The 18,404-nt window shown below is 43.8% G+C and overlaps 1 protein-coding gene across 1 annotated transcript in view; it reads right to left on the bottom strand.

The window, feature by feature from the left end:
• The window catches only part of LOC136877702 (synaptogenesis protein syg-1-like), a 1,066,513-nt gene that overhangs the window by 51,136 nt on the left and 996,973 nt on the right, over nt 1–18,404 (bottom strand). Inside the window, exon 11 of the mRNA XM_068228708.1 lies at nt 14,434–14,730. Within this exon, the coding sequence (XP_068084809.1) occupies nt 14,434–14,730 (297 nt within the window). The remainder of the gene's footprint in view (nt 1–14,433; nt 14,731–18,404) is intronic.

Raw genomic sequence — 18,404 nt, 5'->3', positions numbered from 1 at the left:
GTGGAAAGGTTACTCTTAGACACTTATTGATATTAAAATGCATCTTGTTTTTCCCACACCACATATACATATAATTGATAGCGGTATGTAATTTTAAAGCAACCTCATGAGTGGTGATATATCTGTACAACTTAACATCATCGGCATACATTATACAATTAGAAAAAATGAAAACCTACAACCTGTTATCCAGTCTTTGACCGGGTCAGGGATGTAATGAATGAATCATATATAGGCTATTATTACAATGGGGTCGCCTCTCCCAAGGTGATTATTAATGAGTGATAAATGCTATGAAACGTGAATGGAGAGTGTTGCTGGAATGAAAGATGACAGGGAAAACCCGAGTACCCGGAGAAAAACCTGTCCCACCTCCGCTTTGTCCAGCACAAATCTCACATGGAGGGACCGGGATGTGAACCACGGTATCCAGCGGTGAGAGGCCGACGCGCTGCCGTCTGAGCCACGGAGGCTATACAATTAGAGTACCTGATGAATTTTGCTAATATGATGATGATTGTTATGACTGCAGTTACTTTAAGGGGTCTAGGTACGAGGTCCACGACTTGATGGTGTTCATTATTGTTTTAAGGGGGACTACAATTATGTAACCATCGCTACTTAACGCAAGTTAGAAGTACAAAGGAAGAAGTACGAAGGCATCAGTAAAAGAAAGGGAATGGCCAGGAACGGCGTGAGAATTAAATACTTCTTAGGGCTAGCAAACCTGATACCGTAGGTGTTCAAAGAGAACATGAGCTGACCAACAGAGGGCGGACAGGAAGGATTAAAGCGAAGAGCCTGCCACAAATAGGTGCAAGCAACACCAGACTCAGCTTGGGGCCCCGTGGTTACCATGCCGCGCTGTAAATATGAGCGGCCACGTAGTTATCGCTTCCTGTCTCCTCTTCAGACGTATTCTAGCACTTAGAGTTAAAAGAGAATGGTAACACTAATTCCGTGTGGCAATTACTAGCCTGGTGCCGCCCTTGTAAGGTAGACCCTCCGACCAGGTTGGCTGACATCTGCCGTGTATCAGAAACTGCGTGCTATTATGGTAGAGGATAGTGTTCTGTGTTGTGGAGGAGTTGCAGAAATTTTGGGGACAGCAAAAACATTGTCCCCGAGCCAAGAGACTGAAGCAAAGAAAGTTTAATATCCCCTCGACCCCGTTGGGGTTCGAACGTGGGGACAGATGATCCAAGGCCAAGACGCTGAACATTCATTCACGGAGCTGAACAAAGGGTATGATTGCCGAACAATTGGCTGCGCGGTTCGAGTCACGCAGCCATCACTTGCATTCGGGCGATAGTGGGTTCCAACCCCACTATTGGCAGCCCTGAGGATAGTTTTGCGTGGTTTCACTATTTTCACAACAGGTAAATTCTGGGACTGTACCTTAATTAAGATCACAGTTGCTTCCTTCCCACCCCTAGCCCTTTCCTATCCCACCGTCGTCATACGACCTATCTGTGTCGGTGTGCCGTAAAGCAAATAGTAAAAAAAATAAGGATAGTTAATTTCTCATTTTTCCCTAAAAAAGAAATCACCACACCATGAAAACTGCAAACGTGGTAGCCGTGTGCCATTGTCAATGGCTTCCAACCAAGTTTGTATCGGTTCGAATCCCACTTTTGAAATGAAAAGTCACGTTTCTGGTTTTCGGATTCCACGTAAAATTGGCTTTACGTCGCACCGACACAGATAGGTCTTATGGCAACGACGGGAGAGGAAACGGCTAGGAGTGGGAAGGACGCGGCCGTGGCCTTAATTAACGTATAGCCCCAGCAATTACCTGGTGTGAAAATGGGAAACCACGGAAAACCATCTTCAGGGCTGCCAACAGTGGGGTTCGAACCTACTATTTCCGGAATGCAAGCTCATAGCTGCACACTCTTAACCGCACAGCCAATTCGCTCGGTAAAATTTGAGGTCCCATGGGTATGATCACGGTATAGGCCTAAACAATGACCTACCGGGCGAGTTGGCCGTGCGGTTAGGAGCGCGCAGCTGTGAGCTCGCATCCGGGAGATAGTGGGTTCGAACCCCACTGTCGGCAGACCTGAAGATGGTTTCCCGTGGTTTCCCATTTTCACACCAGGCAAGTGCTGGAGCTGTACCTTAATTAAGGCCACGGCCGCTTCCTTCCCATTCCTAGGCCTTTCCTGTCCCATCGTCGCCATAAGACCTATCTCTGTCAGTGCGACGTAAAGAAACTAGCAAAAAAAAAACACAAAAAAAAACAACAACAAACAAACAAACAATGACCGAAATATATAAGCTTGCTTACTTTGCTTGGTGACCGCAAAAACCCATGGCTGGGCGAAGATGAGGCGCACTAAACAAACTTACGGGTGAGATAGCGTACCAATACATTCATCACTGGGCCTGTAAATGTTATTACAGTACTATGCATTGATAGGGACTAGATGTGGTCTGAATGCCATTACTCCCACCATCCATACAGTAACAGCTTCCGCAATATCGCAGCCATAAACGAGACTGTCACACAATATCTACATTTTACTACGTCTGTCTAATGATCTAATGCTGAAGAGATGGCCGCATGCAGTATTGATGTAATACCAGTTGTACGGTTCGTCCGACGTTGGCGGGCTGTTGAACAACTACAACCATAGAGTTAACAGGAGAAGCTGTTGACCCTGATAAATAGGGACTGATGGCCATGCGGTTATTCATCGACCAGCATCGCCATTTAACACGTAACTATGATGACTGAAAACAATATTTTAATGTTAGGGATGCTCGCAGTTAATGGAAATAACAATAACAGTCCGGTTCCATGGCTAAATGGTTAGCATCCTGGCCTTTGGTCACAGGGGCCCCGAGTTCGATTCCCGGCAGGTCGGGAATTTTAACCATCAATGGTTACTTTCGCTGTCTCGGGGGCTGGGTGTAGGCCCTATGTGTCGTCCTTCATCATCATTTCATCCTCATCACGACGTGCAGGTCGTACCCCCACCTGATGAGTCGAACATGTCCTCAGACACTCCAGGCACTAAAAGCCATATGCCATTTCAGCAATAACAATCTAAGTTCCTTAATATCTCTGTTAAAGCTCACCGAGCAAGTGACCGCGCAGTTTGGGTCACATTGCTATCAGTTTGCATTCGGGAGATAGTGGATTTGAACCTCACTGTCGGCAGCCCTGAACGTGGTTTTCCATGGTTTCCCCATTTTCACACCAGGCTAATGCTAGGGCTGTACCTTAATTGATGCCGCGGCCGCTTCCTTCCCGCTGCTAGCCCTTTCCTATCCCATCGTCGCCATAAGACCTATCTGTGTCGCTGCGACATAAAGTAGAATTGTATTGTTAAAGAACAAACGGCAAAGATGAATGGGACATAAAAATATTTCTGTGCTCCGGAGGTAAAGGGCACATTTGCAGAAATATACAATTTTACACGAGAGCTAAAATAATATTTTTCAGTGTTTCTTACTCGCCCGCTTTTACTGAAAAGCTTCCTAAACTTCTTTTACATAAGAATACAAATGGTTTTCGAATATTTTACTCCCAGTTCTCAAACTTTGATTATTTCTTTCATTTGTTCTTTAAGAACTGTAAAATGGACTTGGTGCCTTTGACCTCAAAATGGAAGCTTTATTATTACTTGTAGAGGATAGTGGTTTTTTTTTATCCCGGGAAGAGAGCTTCCTATAAACATAACTTATGTCAAAACCTCAATTTCGTAAAAATAGAAGGTGGACATAATGCTATTTACCTCCAGTGCACAGATTTGTAGCTGCTTCTAAAACTCTTGTTATGAACAGGTATTAGATAAAACTGATATTTTGCAGAGATGAATGGACTTTTGTGAAAAATATGATCATCCTGTTATCTTCGTACAATATAAGAAGCATGAAACATAAAATATCTCAAATGATATTTTCACAACTTTCATTATGAACAGTTTTTTGATACAGCCAATGTGAACGTAGAAATGTGACATTTTCAGTTTTGACCCACACTGTAGGGGTAGCGTGGCTGCCTCTAACCTCAAGGCTCCGGGTTCGATTCTCGGCCAGGCCAGGGATTAACCTGGATTTGAGGGCTGGTTCGATTTCTACTCAGCCTACGTGATTACATTTTGAGGAACTATCTGACAGTGAGATAGCGAACCCGGTCTAGAAAGCCAAGAGTAACGGTCGTAATCTGTAGACCTTAGGGCTGAGCAGCGGTCGCTTGGTAGGAAAAGGCCCGTCGGGGCTGTTGTGGAATGAGGTTTGGTTTGGTTTGTTTGATCCCCTTCATTTTCGGAGTTGGGAAGTATTTTCGTAAAAGTAAACGAATTACTTGTTACGAGTACTTTTTAAATACATTTTACTTGTAATTACCATTTACAAAATGCAAATTTTACTCGTTATTAATTTTGGAAATTAACGTTCTAGTAATTGACAAACATCGCATTGAGAGTTTGTTAACTTGGAGTACTAGCATTTGCAAGGGTATAAAGCCAAGGACACGGCGTGTATTCGTCGTCGGTGGGTGCACAGCGGGTCTCGGCCCACAAGTGACCACGGTTGACAGCTCTGCACTCTGACCGGCCACCCGAACAGAGAAGTGGTAGCCACGGCCTCTGTATTCGGGAGACGTAGAGCAATATTTAGTATTAGTAGTACAGTAGTTTATTCGTTCATTTACTAGCTGCTTGTTATGATTTCTAGTTTTATATACCGGGCGAGTTGGCCATGTGGTCAGGGGCACGCAGCTGTGAGCTTGCAAGGGGGAGATAATGGGTTCGAATCCCATTGTCGGCAGCCCTGAAGATAGTTTTCCGTGATTTCCCATTTTCACACCAGGCAAATGCTGGGGCTGTACCTTAATTAAGGCCACGGGCGCTTCCTTCCTATCCCATCGTCGCCATAAGACCTATATGTGTCGTTGCGACGTAAAGCCACTAGCCAGTTTCATATAACTGTGCACTATGCTTTTGTGAGTTTCTGCGTGGTCGGTAATGGAACCGGAATACGCAATGCGACGAAGAGGCTAAGGAATTTCCATCACCCTGTTTGAATAAATATTTTGAATAAGTTGGCCCTCAAAATAATGAGAACACGAGTATGAAATTCGAAATTTGCTTGAGAACAATCATTTTGCAATTTCCAAGTCTCACTTAATGATGATAGTCACTTACTGTCTCTATGATATGAAAACACAAAATGAAGTAATATTCTTCTCTCTGCAAACTCTGGTATTCAGCACGAGAAAAATAGATTTCTTTAAGACTGGCGTTTTGCGAAGTAATTGTAATTTTACCGTTCACTTGTAGAGAAAGTACCGTAATACGTAATTATAACGAAATTAAACATTCCTCAGGTAGCTGTAATTTAGAACTACTGTATTACTTTTATTTTGTAACTTTCCCATCGTACTTCATATTACCACCCCGCTAATAATATCATTCGTTAGCTGACAGGTGGTGGATGAGGGTGTTCAGTACTCTACACTCAGGGATTTTCCTCTAGGACTCTGCTTTTCAGTGGCAGGATATGAAGCAGCATCTGTATAGAATGCATCTTGTCATGCCCAACAAGTAGATACTGCTCTCAACGAAACAACCTAAATAGTACTAGTTGCCTGCGACCAAATCTTGTAAGCAAACTCTATCCACTCTCAGGCACAGTTCCATCTCGCATCCTCGCTGCTGAGTTCTGGAAAAACTGTGCTTGATTCAAACATGGAAATGAATGAAGGACTGCGTCACTGTATACTAATCAAATAATACATACCGTAGAGCACGACCCAGGTACCCATGAACTTAAATACACAATATCAAGAAAACCAACCAACCAACCAACCAACCAACCAACCAACCAACCAACCAACCAACCAACCAACCAACCAACCAACCAACCAACCAACCAACCAACCAACCAACCAACCAACCAACCAACCAACCAACCAACCAACCAACCAACCAACCAACCAACCAACCAACCAACCAACCAACCAACCAACCAACCAACCAACCAACCAACCAACCAACCAACCAACCAACCAACCAACCAACCAACCAACCAACCAACCAACCAACCAACCAACCAACCAACCAACCAACCAACCAACCAACCAACCAACCAACCAACCAACCAACCAACCAACCAACCAACCAACCAACCAACCAACCAACCAACCAACCAACCAACCAACCAACCAACCAACCAACCAACCAACCAACCAACCAACCAACCAACCAACCAACCAACCAACCAACCAACCAACCAACCAACCAACCAACCAACCAACCAACCAACCAACCAACCAACCAACCAACCAACCAACCAACCAACCAACCAACCAACCAACCAACCAACCAACCAACCAACCAACCAACCAACCAACCAACCAACCAACCAACCAACCAACCAACCAACCAACCAACCAACCAACCAACCAACCAACCAACCAACCAACCAACCAACCAACCAACCAACCAACCAACCAACCAACCAACCAACCAACCAACCAACCAACCAACCAACCAACCAACCAACCAACCAACCAACCAACCAACCAACCAACCAACCAACCAACCAACCAACCAACCAACCAACCAACCAACCAACCAACCAACCAACCAACCAACCAACCAACCAACCAACCAACCAACCAACCAACCAACCAACCAACCAACCAACCAACCAACCAACCAACCAACCAACCAACCAACCAACCAACCAACCAACCAACCAACCAACCAACCAACCAACCAACCAACCAACCAACCAACCAACCAACCAACCAACCAACCAACCAACCAACCAACCAACCAACCAACCAACCAACCAACCAACCAACCAACCAACCAACCAACCAACCAACCAACCAACCAACCAACCAACCAACCAACCAACCAACCAACCAACCAACCAACCAACCAACCAACCAACCAACCAACCAACCAACCAACCAACCAACCAACCAACCAACCAACCAACCAACCAACCAACCAACCAACCAACCAACCAACCAACCAACCAACCAACCAACCAACCAACCAACCAACCAACCAACCAACCAACCAACCAACCAACCAACCAACCAACCAACCAACCAACCAACCAACCAACCAACCAACCAACCAACCAACCAACCAACCAACCAACCAACCAACCAACCAACCAACCAACCAACCAACCAACCAACCAACCAACCAACCAACCAACCAACCAACCAACCAACCAACCAACCAACCAACCAACCAACCAACCAACCAACCAACCAACCAACCAACCAACCAACCAACCAACCAACCAACCAACCAACCAACCAACCAACCAACCAACCAACCAACCAACCAACCAACCAACCAACCAACCAACCAACCAACCAACCAACCAACCAACCAACCAACCAACCAACCAACCAACCAACCAACCAACCAACCAACCAACCAACCAACCAACCAACCAACCAACCAACCAACCAACCAACCAACCAACCAACCAACCAACCAACCAACCAACCAACCAACCAACCAACCAACCAACCAACCAACCAACCAACCAACCAACCAACCAACCAACCAACCAACCAACCGACCGACCGACCGACCGACCGACCGACCGACCGACCGACCGACCGACCGACCAACCAACCAACCAACCAACCAACCAACCAACCAACCAACCAACCAACCAACCAACCAACCAACCCAACCAACCAACCCAACCAACCAACCCAACCAACCAACCCACCCACCCACCCACCAACCAACCCACCCACCCACCAACCAACCAACCAACCAACCAACCAACCAGCCAACCGCAGAGACTACTACCACTACTAAATGTTTTCATTCCTTCCCTGAAGGGGAAGGCGGGGGTACCCAGTCAGTGACGCCGTCCCTCAGGCCAGGAGATTTGTATCGGAGAAGGAAATGTGCGTTGAAGGTGAGAGGGTTGGCGGTCGTGGTCTATACTAGGAACTGTCCCGGCATTCGCCTTAGTGCTGGAGAAAACCACGGAAAATCATTCTTAGGATAGCCGACGGCGGGGTCAGCCCCAGCCCCGAATACAGAGGCACAGAGCCATGGTAGAGCCGAGGCCATCCCTCCTCTGCTCGGTTGGCCGGTTGGAGTACAGAGCCGTGTCCATTTGTAAGCCGAGATTTACTCTGCATCCGCCGACCCCATAGTGACAAAAGTTGAACTGAATCTCCTTTGGACTTTTGTTTAACTAATACCAAATAAAAACGAAGGTATAAGCCAAATTTTGAAGTGTACATGCAAACATTTTTAATACGGTAAATATTACATTATTATTATTATATTTAATAAAATCTGTTGTTTGAATTATTATTTGGTGACATATATACTATTTTCTGTTTCACATTTCATTGTATCTGTACGCCTGCTTTGATCGGACAATGCTCGCAAGGGAAGCCGTCGGAAACAGACCTGATGTTGTTATTGACGTGGCAATCCCTCTCAATATTATTGGAAGGACCACAACGGATATTCGTTTCCACTTATCTTTCATCTGGTATGCCACTCACCGTCTTCTCTGACAGAATGTACTCGAGGAGCAATGCTGTCGGAATATCTCCGGCTGTGTTTAGTACGTATATAAATAGCCTTGAGACTACATATTTTTTTGCAAGTTGCTTTACGTCGCACCGACACAGATAGGTCTTATGGCGACGATGGGATTGGAAACGGGTTGGAGTGTGAAGGAAGCGGCTGTGGCCTTAATTAAGGTATAGTCCCAGCATTTACCTGATGTGAAAATGGGAAACCGCGGATAACCATCGTCAGGCTGCCTTGAGACTGAACCCTTTCGTGGCTGAGTGAATAACGAAGGATAGACATGCATTACTGAAGGATTGTCTATAAATTATTTTACAGGAAGAATAGACGTGATTTTATTGCGAGAACACAAGGAAATGTAAGGTCGAAGCATGTAAGTCCACGGTCGTGATTTGGAGGTTCGCATAGTAGATTCCATGTAAAAGATTCAGGTTCCATTTCCATTCAACTACGTACTTAAATATTAATTTGAATCCTAGGAAGGGGTTGGAGTCGGGTTGCTCTCAGCCTGAGTGGTGGTGGTGGTGGTGATTATTGTTTTAAGAGGAAGTACAACTAGGCAACCATCCTCTATATAACACTAATCAGAGAGAAAATATGGAAGTGACCGATCCTTCGAAAAATGAAGATATCGGCCAAAGGAAGACAAGGGCCACGAAGGGCGTGAAAATGAAAGACTCCCTAGCCCTCGCAAACCTAATAGCGTCGGGGTCAGAAAAGAGCAAGAGTTGACCAAGGGAGGTCGGATAGGATAGATGAAGGTGAGGAGCCTGGCACTAGTAAGTGGAAGCATTGCCAGGACTCAGCTAAGGGCCCCGTGGTCGCCAACCCACGCTCCCAAGTTCAGAGCCCCTGGGGCCCCTTTTAGTCGCCTCTTACGACAGGCAGGGGATACCGTGGGTGTTATTCTACCGCCCCCACCCACAGGGGGATCTCAGCCTGATATAACTGATAAGAAAATTTGATTTAAATCATCAGAAGTGGTTTTCTCCTCTTCAATTGGCCGCAAATGCTAGGATAGTACCGTCATCTACATCTCTTCATTTTGAGTCCTAACTCATGCTTATTTGAAATGGTTAATACGGATAGAAAATAGGATAAGAAGAAGAATAATAAGAAGAAGAAGCAGAAAAACGAAAATTCTAGCACTCCGTGGCAGAAATATACGTCAGTATAATGAGCGTTGATGGTTTGTCATATTTATCAAACATAAACACGTAGCAACTGTTGAACTGTCACAGTGGCTGCTTACACAGAAGAGTCAGAGACCGTTATTGAAAAGTGTTCAGCAGAAGATAGACGGACTGTGCAGGAATTATCCATATATACGTGTATTCCTGTGCCGACACTATTACGAACTTTTCAACAGGTCCTACAGGTGCGCGAGATTTGTTTTCATTTTGTGCATAACAATACAGAAAGTTCTTTTTATGTACATGCTAGAATTGAGAAGCACACTCTAGGGCCGTCAAAAGCATAAAGTGTATTTATATTATTATCATTTAGATTTTCACGGCCCGTGTAACTATTCATGAGTCAGGGGTTTTTAATTTAAATTATTAATATCCCTGGCCTGGGGACTGGGTGTTTCTGTCGTCCTTAACGTTCCTTTCTTCACATTCAACACTTTACATTTCTGCAATTCCACTTACACGCAGGTTCCTAACATATGATGAAAGTAGTGGCAAAAGATCTGTAGGGGTCAACGCCACGAACAAATATCATTTAAAAGACCCTAATCATGGTGTGATATTTTGGATTACGCCGTGTAATAAACTACATATACGCACTCAAAGCGCGGTTCAAAAGGTACCTTGCCTTTCTTCATCAGGCCCCAGGGGCTCTGAACTTTTGAGCGTGGGTTTGCGACCACAGGGCCTTTAGCTGAGTCTTGTCATTGCTTCCACTTACTTGTGACAGGCTCCTTACTTTCATCTATCCTTTTCGGCCCCCCTTGGTCAACTCTTAATCTTTTCTGATAGCGACGGTATTACAGCATTCGAGGCCTAAGGAGTCTTTCATTTTCACGCCCTTCGTGGCCATTGTCTTTCTTTGGTCGATGCTTTCATTTTCCTAAGTGTCCGACCCGTTCCATTTTTTCTGTCTGATTAATGTTGTTTAGAGGATGGTTAACCAGTTGTAGTTCCTCTTAAAACAATGATCACCACCACCACCTTTATTCATCAGGAGAAAACAGAAACACGACGCATCAATGGTTGCTAAGAGAAAGCATTAAAGAACTTAAAAAACGGTGTCCTAAGATGTAATAGTGACGTCATTTTAGCCTCATGCTACGGACAACGAATGACACTTTCTGATAATAGGCAGCCATGATTCACTAAGGTTGTAGACTGTATCGCGGTTGAAATTATCTGGGTGTTTACGTATTTCTTTTTTTTTACAATTTATTTTACGTCGCACCGAAACAGATAGGTCTTACGGTGACGACGGGATTTGAAAGGGCTAAGAGTGGGAAGGACGCGGCCGTGGCCTTTATTAAGGTACAGCCCCAGCATTTGCCTGGTGTGAAAATGGGAAAGCACGGAAAACCATCTTCAGGGCTGCCGACAGCGGGACTCGAACCCACTGTCTCCCGGATGCAGGCTCACAGCTGGGCGCCCCTAACCGCACAGCCAACTCGCCCGGTGTTTACGTATTTTAACCGCCTCCCTGATGATTCTGGGGCGATATGTACTCGCATTAAGGAACATATTAGGTCTATCAGACTCAATCAACCTGATAAATTAGCTGACGACGACGACGACGAAGTGTTTTCATTCCCCACCCGATGGGTGGGGCGGGCCCCTCAGAGCGTAACGCGCACTCTTGGGCCGGGAGATGTGTGGAAAGAGTGAGGTGTGATGAAGGAGAAAGATGGGAAAACGAAGTAACGAAGTCATGGGGGAGGAATCGTGGGGCCTCTTAGCTAGGGAGATGCGAGAATGAGTGGGTGTGTAGAGGGAGTGGAGTGTTAGACGAGAGTGCCAGGGTGGAAGAATGGGTTGAGGTGTTGTAGGGCTGCGGCGATGTGACTTAGGGAAGTTATGAGGAGTCTATAGAGATCTGTATGTGGAGGTGGGTGGAAGAAGGAACGAGTTGCGGTAAGGGGTGGGCGTACGTAATGACGAGATTGATAGGGAGGATGAGCTGGCCGGGTGCGATGACGTGTAGCGGCAGAGGGATGTCTGGGGAAAGGTCGAAGAGGGGAGCGAGAGAGTTCCACTGGATAATGGCGTCGGTAGATGTGCGCTCCACTGGAGATGAGGCGATGGACTGCGTCTTCTGTCGGTAAATGGAGACGTACTAGGGTAGTCGGTCCAGAAGAGTTCATTGTGCGGAACTCCCGCCGTGCTGGGACTCCTGTTGCGTGAAGTTCGTGGAGGACTTCTTGGTCGGTGATGGTTGTGGCAATGCCGCGAATGACGCAGCTAAACATTACGGGTTGAGACGGTCGTGGGGGTGGTGACAAAGTTGGTGGTCCGGCGGTTGCGGTAGTGGAGGCAGGTGTTTCGGTGATTTGCTGGCGATTGAAGTAGCGAGATGAGATACATAGAAGGCTAGGGCGTTCAGAGGTGAGCTGCATGGGAACGGATGAAGGCGTTCCTGGGGAGGGATGGGAGTAAGTTAAAGTTGTGAGAGGGATGCATTGAAGGGTGAAGTTGGACGTCGTGGTAGTCGTTGTAGTGGTAGTAGTAGACATGATGAAGTGTAGCATGGGTTGGCAAATGTCTAGTGCGGAGTTCAGCCACTTGCTTTTCTGTTTGAGGTCGGGAGGGAGCTGATTAGAGTTGACGAGCAACCCAGCCGAGCAAAAATAGTAGGAGAAGCTGCGGAGATCGGAGATGCCCAATAACAGCGAGGTCGATGAAAGACCCAAATTAGCTGTTGCTGATCATTGTCATGATGTCATGTTCCAAAGAGTCGATGTTCTTGCCCGTGTAAAACGATATCACCCCAGAATCATCAGGGAGGCGGTTGAAATACGTAAACACCCAGATAATTCGAACCACGATACAGGCTACAACCTCATTGAGCCGTGATTACCCATTATCAGAACCATCAGAGAGTGATGCTTTACTGGCGCTATTCATTGCCCCTAACATGGGGCTAAAATGGCGTCCCTATTACAAATTAAGGCACCATTTTAAGGTCTTTGTTTTTTTCTCTTTGTAACCAGTGATGCGTCATATTTCCGTTTTATGTTTTCTCCTGATGAAGAAAGGCATGGTATCCTTCGAAACGCGCGTTGAGTGTGTTTATATAGCTTATTACACGGAATAATCCTAAAATATTACATCACGTGTTTACACTGTTGATACTTTATTGGAGAGTATAACACAGTTGCATGTCCTATGAAATGACTTTTGCATACGCAGGAAAAAATAAAGAAAATTTTCATACACTGCACAATACTTGTAAATAAAAGGGATATTTCATATTCAACACAATGCGTGTTATTACAGCAACTAAATAACCAGACGAAGAATATATTGGCGTGTTGGCCGGAAAGTATTCACCTGGTCTAGCCGACGCGGCACAGCGGTCTCGTGTGGGTCAGGATTGCTATTGGATCGTCCGTCGGCTGATGGGATACGTGGTCGAGGTACAAAGTAGCTGGAGGCACTTAAGCGCGTCGGTGTGCTTAACTCACTTTAAATCCAGTCTGTGCCTGCGTTCACTATTGGAATTCTCCACCAGCATGCATCTTAGCTAGCTCTCTCTGTCGCTCGCTGAACACACGTACGGGTGACGGCTAAATACTGCTACATGCTGCAGGATAAAGCGCTTTTCTCTTGCTGATTACACCTGTCTGACGGGGATGTCCATGATATAAAGCATGAATCACCTTTTTTTTTTTTCGTGTGCACTCAGCGTAACTGCAGGGTTTTCAGTTTCAAAAGATGTAAAAGCTTAACTTAATAATAATAATAATAATAATAATAATAATAATAATAATAATAATAATAATAATAATAATAATAATAATCCGCATCTGTGGTGCAGCGGTTAGAGTAATTAGCTGCCACCCCCGGAGGCCCGGGTTCGATTCCTGGCTCTGCCACCAAATTTGAAAAGTGATATGAGAACTGGAACGGGGTCAACTCAGCCTCGGGAGGTCAGCTGAGTAGAGAGGGTGTTCGATTTCCATCAAAGTGGTTTTCCGTGGTTTCCCCCCCACTTGTCATCCAGGCAAATGCTGGGATGGTACCTAGCATAAAGTCACGGCCGCTTCCTTCCCTCTTCCTTGTCTATTCCTCCCATCCTGTCATCCCCCATAAGGCCACTGTTCAGCATAGCAGGTGAGGCCGCCTGGGAGAGGTACTGGTTCTCCTCTCCAGTTGTATTGCCGACCCAAAGCCTCACGCACCAAGACACTGCCCTCGAGGCGGTAGAGGTGGCCTGCAGGGTAAACGGGTGAAGAAAGAAAGAAAGAAAGAAAGAAAGAAAGAAAGAAAGAAAGGAAAAATAAAATTGTTGTTAGAGTTTAACAGTATTAATAGTTATAATAGTGAGGCGTATGTTATGAATCAAGTCGACTGTTTCATATTTTCGGACAGCGTGGTTGACACTATCAATGTTTCTGGAGGGCGGTGTGTGGTAGACCTGAGTGGTCATCCATCAAGGTACTGACCACGCCCAAGGTTGCTGTGAAATAGGCAACAGACTATACCGCCGATTTTTCGCGACTTATTTATTTTAATAAGTGACTGTGGGGCACAAAACAATGAAGTCATCTCTCCACATTCGATTGGCATCCGGGCGTAAAACAGGACCAGTTGCATAACCAACCAACCAACCAACCAACCAACCAACCAACCAACCAACCAACCAACCAACCAACCAACCAACCAAACATCTAACTAATTAACTACAAACCACTCACCTGTCTGTTTCTCTGCAGCCTTGAGTGTGAAACCCTCAAGGGTCACGGGGTCACTCTTGCCTTTGTTGTTGGCGGCGTACACCATCATCTTGAGAATCATACCTGGACCCAGGCCTCCCACTATGAATGTAGGGAACTTTGAGGATAAATTAGCCTGGAGGAAACCGGTCTGCAAGTCATACACTTCCAGGATGAAGTACTGTGGTTGACCACCATCGAAACCTTCCAGACATTCCACCTCGAGCGACTGAGATGTTTGGTTCACCAGCGAGCAGTTGAACGGCATATCTGGACGACCTGCAAGGACAATAATATTACAATTGGACAACAATTAATTAGTTTTCATGAAGTATAAGATCTCGAAAACTAAACAATAAAGAAAGGAACACTGAAGTTGTTTATACGCTATATTCATTCCTTCCTTAGTTGTCAGCTGAAGGAGAAAATCACAGCTTGCACCTGTAGGGTTGTGTTCGCTGTGGCTCTTTCCTTTGTGGAGTTTCAAAAGAACCCTGATATTCCTGAAATTCATGATCTCATTCAGTATTAGCCGGTGACAACACTACTGTAATTATAATATTATTGGGCATGTAACTTCTCATCGGTAAATTTTTCACCTTCCCTTTATTAAATAGAAGTGTGAATATTTTCCTTTTTAGTGATTCAGGGCATAATATCCCATTATTTTGCCTCTGAAACAAACGGCAATAATAATAATAATAATAATAATAATAATAATAATAATAATAATAATAATAATAATAATAATAATAATAATAATAATAATGATAATAATAATAATAATCCAAGCAAAATTAAAACTTTATTTTAAGGTGGTCGGACCACTGTGTATATATGTGGCGAAAACCATGGTGAGAGTAAGGGATCCAGTCTTTGAAAAAAGGGAAAGGAGATTCGTTAGGAAAATCTTAGGTCAATAAACCATGTTTCGATTGAGACTGAATAGAGAGCTTCATAAAAAAGTTGAGAAGATAACAGCTACTATGAGGAAAAGAAGACTACCATTTTATGGGCACTTCTCATCCACACAAATGCCGGGATGGTACTTAATTTAAGACCATGGCAAATTCCTTGTCTATCCATTCCTATCTTCCCATCCCTCCCACAAGGCACAATTTCTATCCTCGCCGCAAGTTGGGGGCTTTATTCATCACTTCCCTGACCCGGTCATTGACTGGAAAACAGGTCGTAGGTTTTCATTCACTAACAAACATAAGATTTTTTTTTGTATCGATTTTATGATACATTCGATGCAACCGTTGTTTCCGTACAAATAAAAGAGTAGGGGGTATTAAGGGGCAGTACCTTTTATTTTTCCAGTGTTTAGCGTTGTAGAATATCCTGAATGGATTTCCTTCTATTTTCTGCTTATTAGGACCAACATGAAAGAACAACTAACGTTTTGGTGATAAACTTGATAACTTGTCTTATTGTATCTTTACAATGCTTGTAACTTTCTTAGTTTTGCTGGGTTGTTTTTTCCAGTTGAGAATTACCATTTTTCTCCGTTAAGATCGATTAGGTTGTGAAACTGTAAGATCGGGAGAAAAATAAAGGTCTACTATTACGGGGCAGTATTTTTCATCCGTTGTGAAACGTGAACTAAGATAATGTATATGGATGTAACTGTCTAACCATGCCTTTATTATCTGCAAGTTAAACAGGACAGATTTTAAAATACTAATAGGTATATTAAAAATACAAATGTAGAATTCAAGATGAGATTGTAATATTGGACAAGGAAGATAAATCAAGAGATTATTATTTGTATGTCAGTATTCCTTTTCCTTTAACTCCCTGGGTCATTATGCCTGGTCTGTTCTTTGTTCGTTTCGCCTGAATTCTGTAACCACTTGTGGATGATTGGACTTTTGATGGACAATTATTTCTTGTGATAGACTTTTGTTGTCCTTTTGGGGAAGCTTCTTTCAATTTACTCCTCTCTAGGGATACATCAACTGCAAACTTATATGAATAGCTTGTGATCACTGCTACTGTTTTTTGTCCTCTTTGGTTTCTTAAGTCCAGGTCCAGGTACAATGACGTAAGGAGTAACATGATTGACTTGTCTGGTGGGTTCAGTCCTTTTTAGGGATGGGCAACATGCCAGTAACTTCCCAGTTATTAGTTTTATACTTGTGTTCCAAGCCATGAAATCTAGACTGATAGCGCCTCTTGTTTTCTGTGACAAACTCTTTGGACTTTTCTTCATCGCGCTGAAAAGTGACTGTTGGATCGATAATAACGCATTTGTTGTTAATTAAAACCATCAACGATGCCTCAACCCACTCAAAACCCCTTAGGGGTGTATTGTATTATGGCCACTTCTTGTTTAAAACATAGGACACTGAGGAGTAACCATAATGTGAAATTTCAACATCGTATGCCAAACGGTTCCAGAGAAATGAATATTTATGTCGTCAGGATTCACCCTCCAATCAAAACCTCAGATCTGTGCATTTTTAAGACCAATTCTTATATAACATCTAAGATATATAGGAGGAATCATTAAATTAAATTTCTACCTCGCATGTCAAGCGGTTTCAGAGAAATGAATATGTTCGTTTTCGAGTATTAGGATTGATTTTTTTTTTTTGAAATTGTCTTATCTAACATCTACTGTATTACATAAAGGAGTAATCACTGAGTGAAATTTCAACTTTGTCCGGTGAACGGTTTCGGAGGAAGAAATATTTTGGTTCTCAGGCGTTTGTCTCCGTTTTAACCCCTTAGGGGTGGATTTTTTTTTGAAACCCTTCCTTAGTAAGCAGCTACACTCTAGAACCGAAGTGCACTTAAAAATAAAAAAAAATTCCTAGCACATTCGCGTCACGTGCCACGCCTCCTTTCTCATGCATTGCTACTTTTGATCTCCACTGAACTCTTTACGACTGTTTAGTCAGGCAGTTGGCGGCATCACACTTAGGAGTACTGAAGAAGGCTGTGAAGCGTCATTTCAGATTGGTCAAGCATGGCGAACAACGGTGAAAAGTTAACTTTGACTTGAGAGATACAGCGCGAAGTTGCTGTGTAGAGAAATTCAATTGTCTTTTCCTGGACTTTCCTTTTTCCATAAAAAATGTACCTTTTCTCTTGAATTACTAAAGATATCAATCTGAAACTTGATAGACTGGCAGGCTAAACATTGCCACACATTTTCCTGGAAGGGAATTACAAAATATGTATTCGCCGGTAGATGGCTCTATGAAAGTTGTATCGCACTGATCTTTCTATGCCAGCCAATCGTCCTCTACTATTACTGCGCTAATACGCTTTCTCATTCGCCCATTCCCACGTGTAAACGAGCGAACTCAGCGTAGTTACAGTTCAGGCACTTGGAGCGCTGAGAAGCTTACATTAGTCTGCTTGACGAGACACGCTCAGTGATGATTGCTAAGAATGCTGGTGTAATTCGAGCCTGTGTTTACCTTATTTCGTTTGTTTCTTTAGTCCTGAACTGTTTTAAGATTTACTGTCTACTGAAACTTGACGAGCATTACACGGCCAGCTTTATGTGATAGATTCAAATCTTGCGAAAGGAATTCATTGTGAAAATCCTATAAATTGCCAAGGATCAAAAATTCCGTATGTATAGTCACAACGGAAATGTAAGTTTGAAGGCAAATAAATGGTCTTCCGGAGTTCAGTATATTATCCGTTACTTTTATCATTCTTCCTTTATCACCAGTTTCATGTTTGGTCTTTGTTCGCAGCTATTACTGCGACAGGCCACTAGTTTATATGTATTTTTTGTGAACTATTCAAATTGAAAAAATCATTTAGTTTGTAGAAATCGAAGTGGGTCTGAAATAAAAAAAACGTCTGCAGGAGTTAAATCATCAAGGTCTTAAAAATTTACAAGGTCCAGGACCTCAGAGTTTTTTTAGGAAAAGGTACATCAATATGACCAAAATTCTATTTAAAATATTTTTCAAACATATTTTATATAA

The sequence above is a fragment of the Anabrus simplex genome, chromosome 7, assembly GCF_040414725.1.
Source record: "Anabrus simplex isolate iqAnaSimp1 chromosome 7, ASM4041472v1, whole genome shotgun sequence".
Taxonomy (NCBI): Eukaryota; Metazoa; Arthropoda; class Insecta; order Orthoptera; family Tettigoniidae; genus Anabrus; species Anabrus simplex.
Note: the sequence above shows the minus strand (reverse complement) of the source record. Positions and strands in the feature narration are given on the sequence as shown.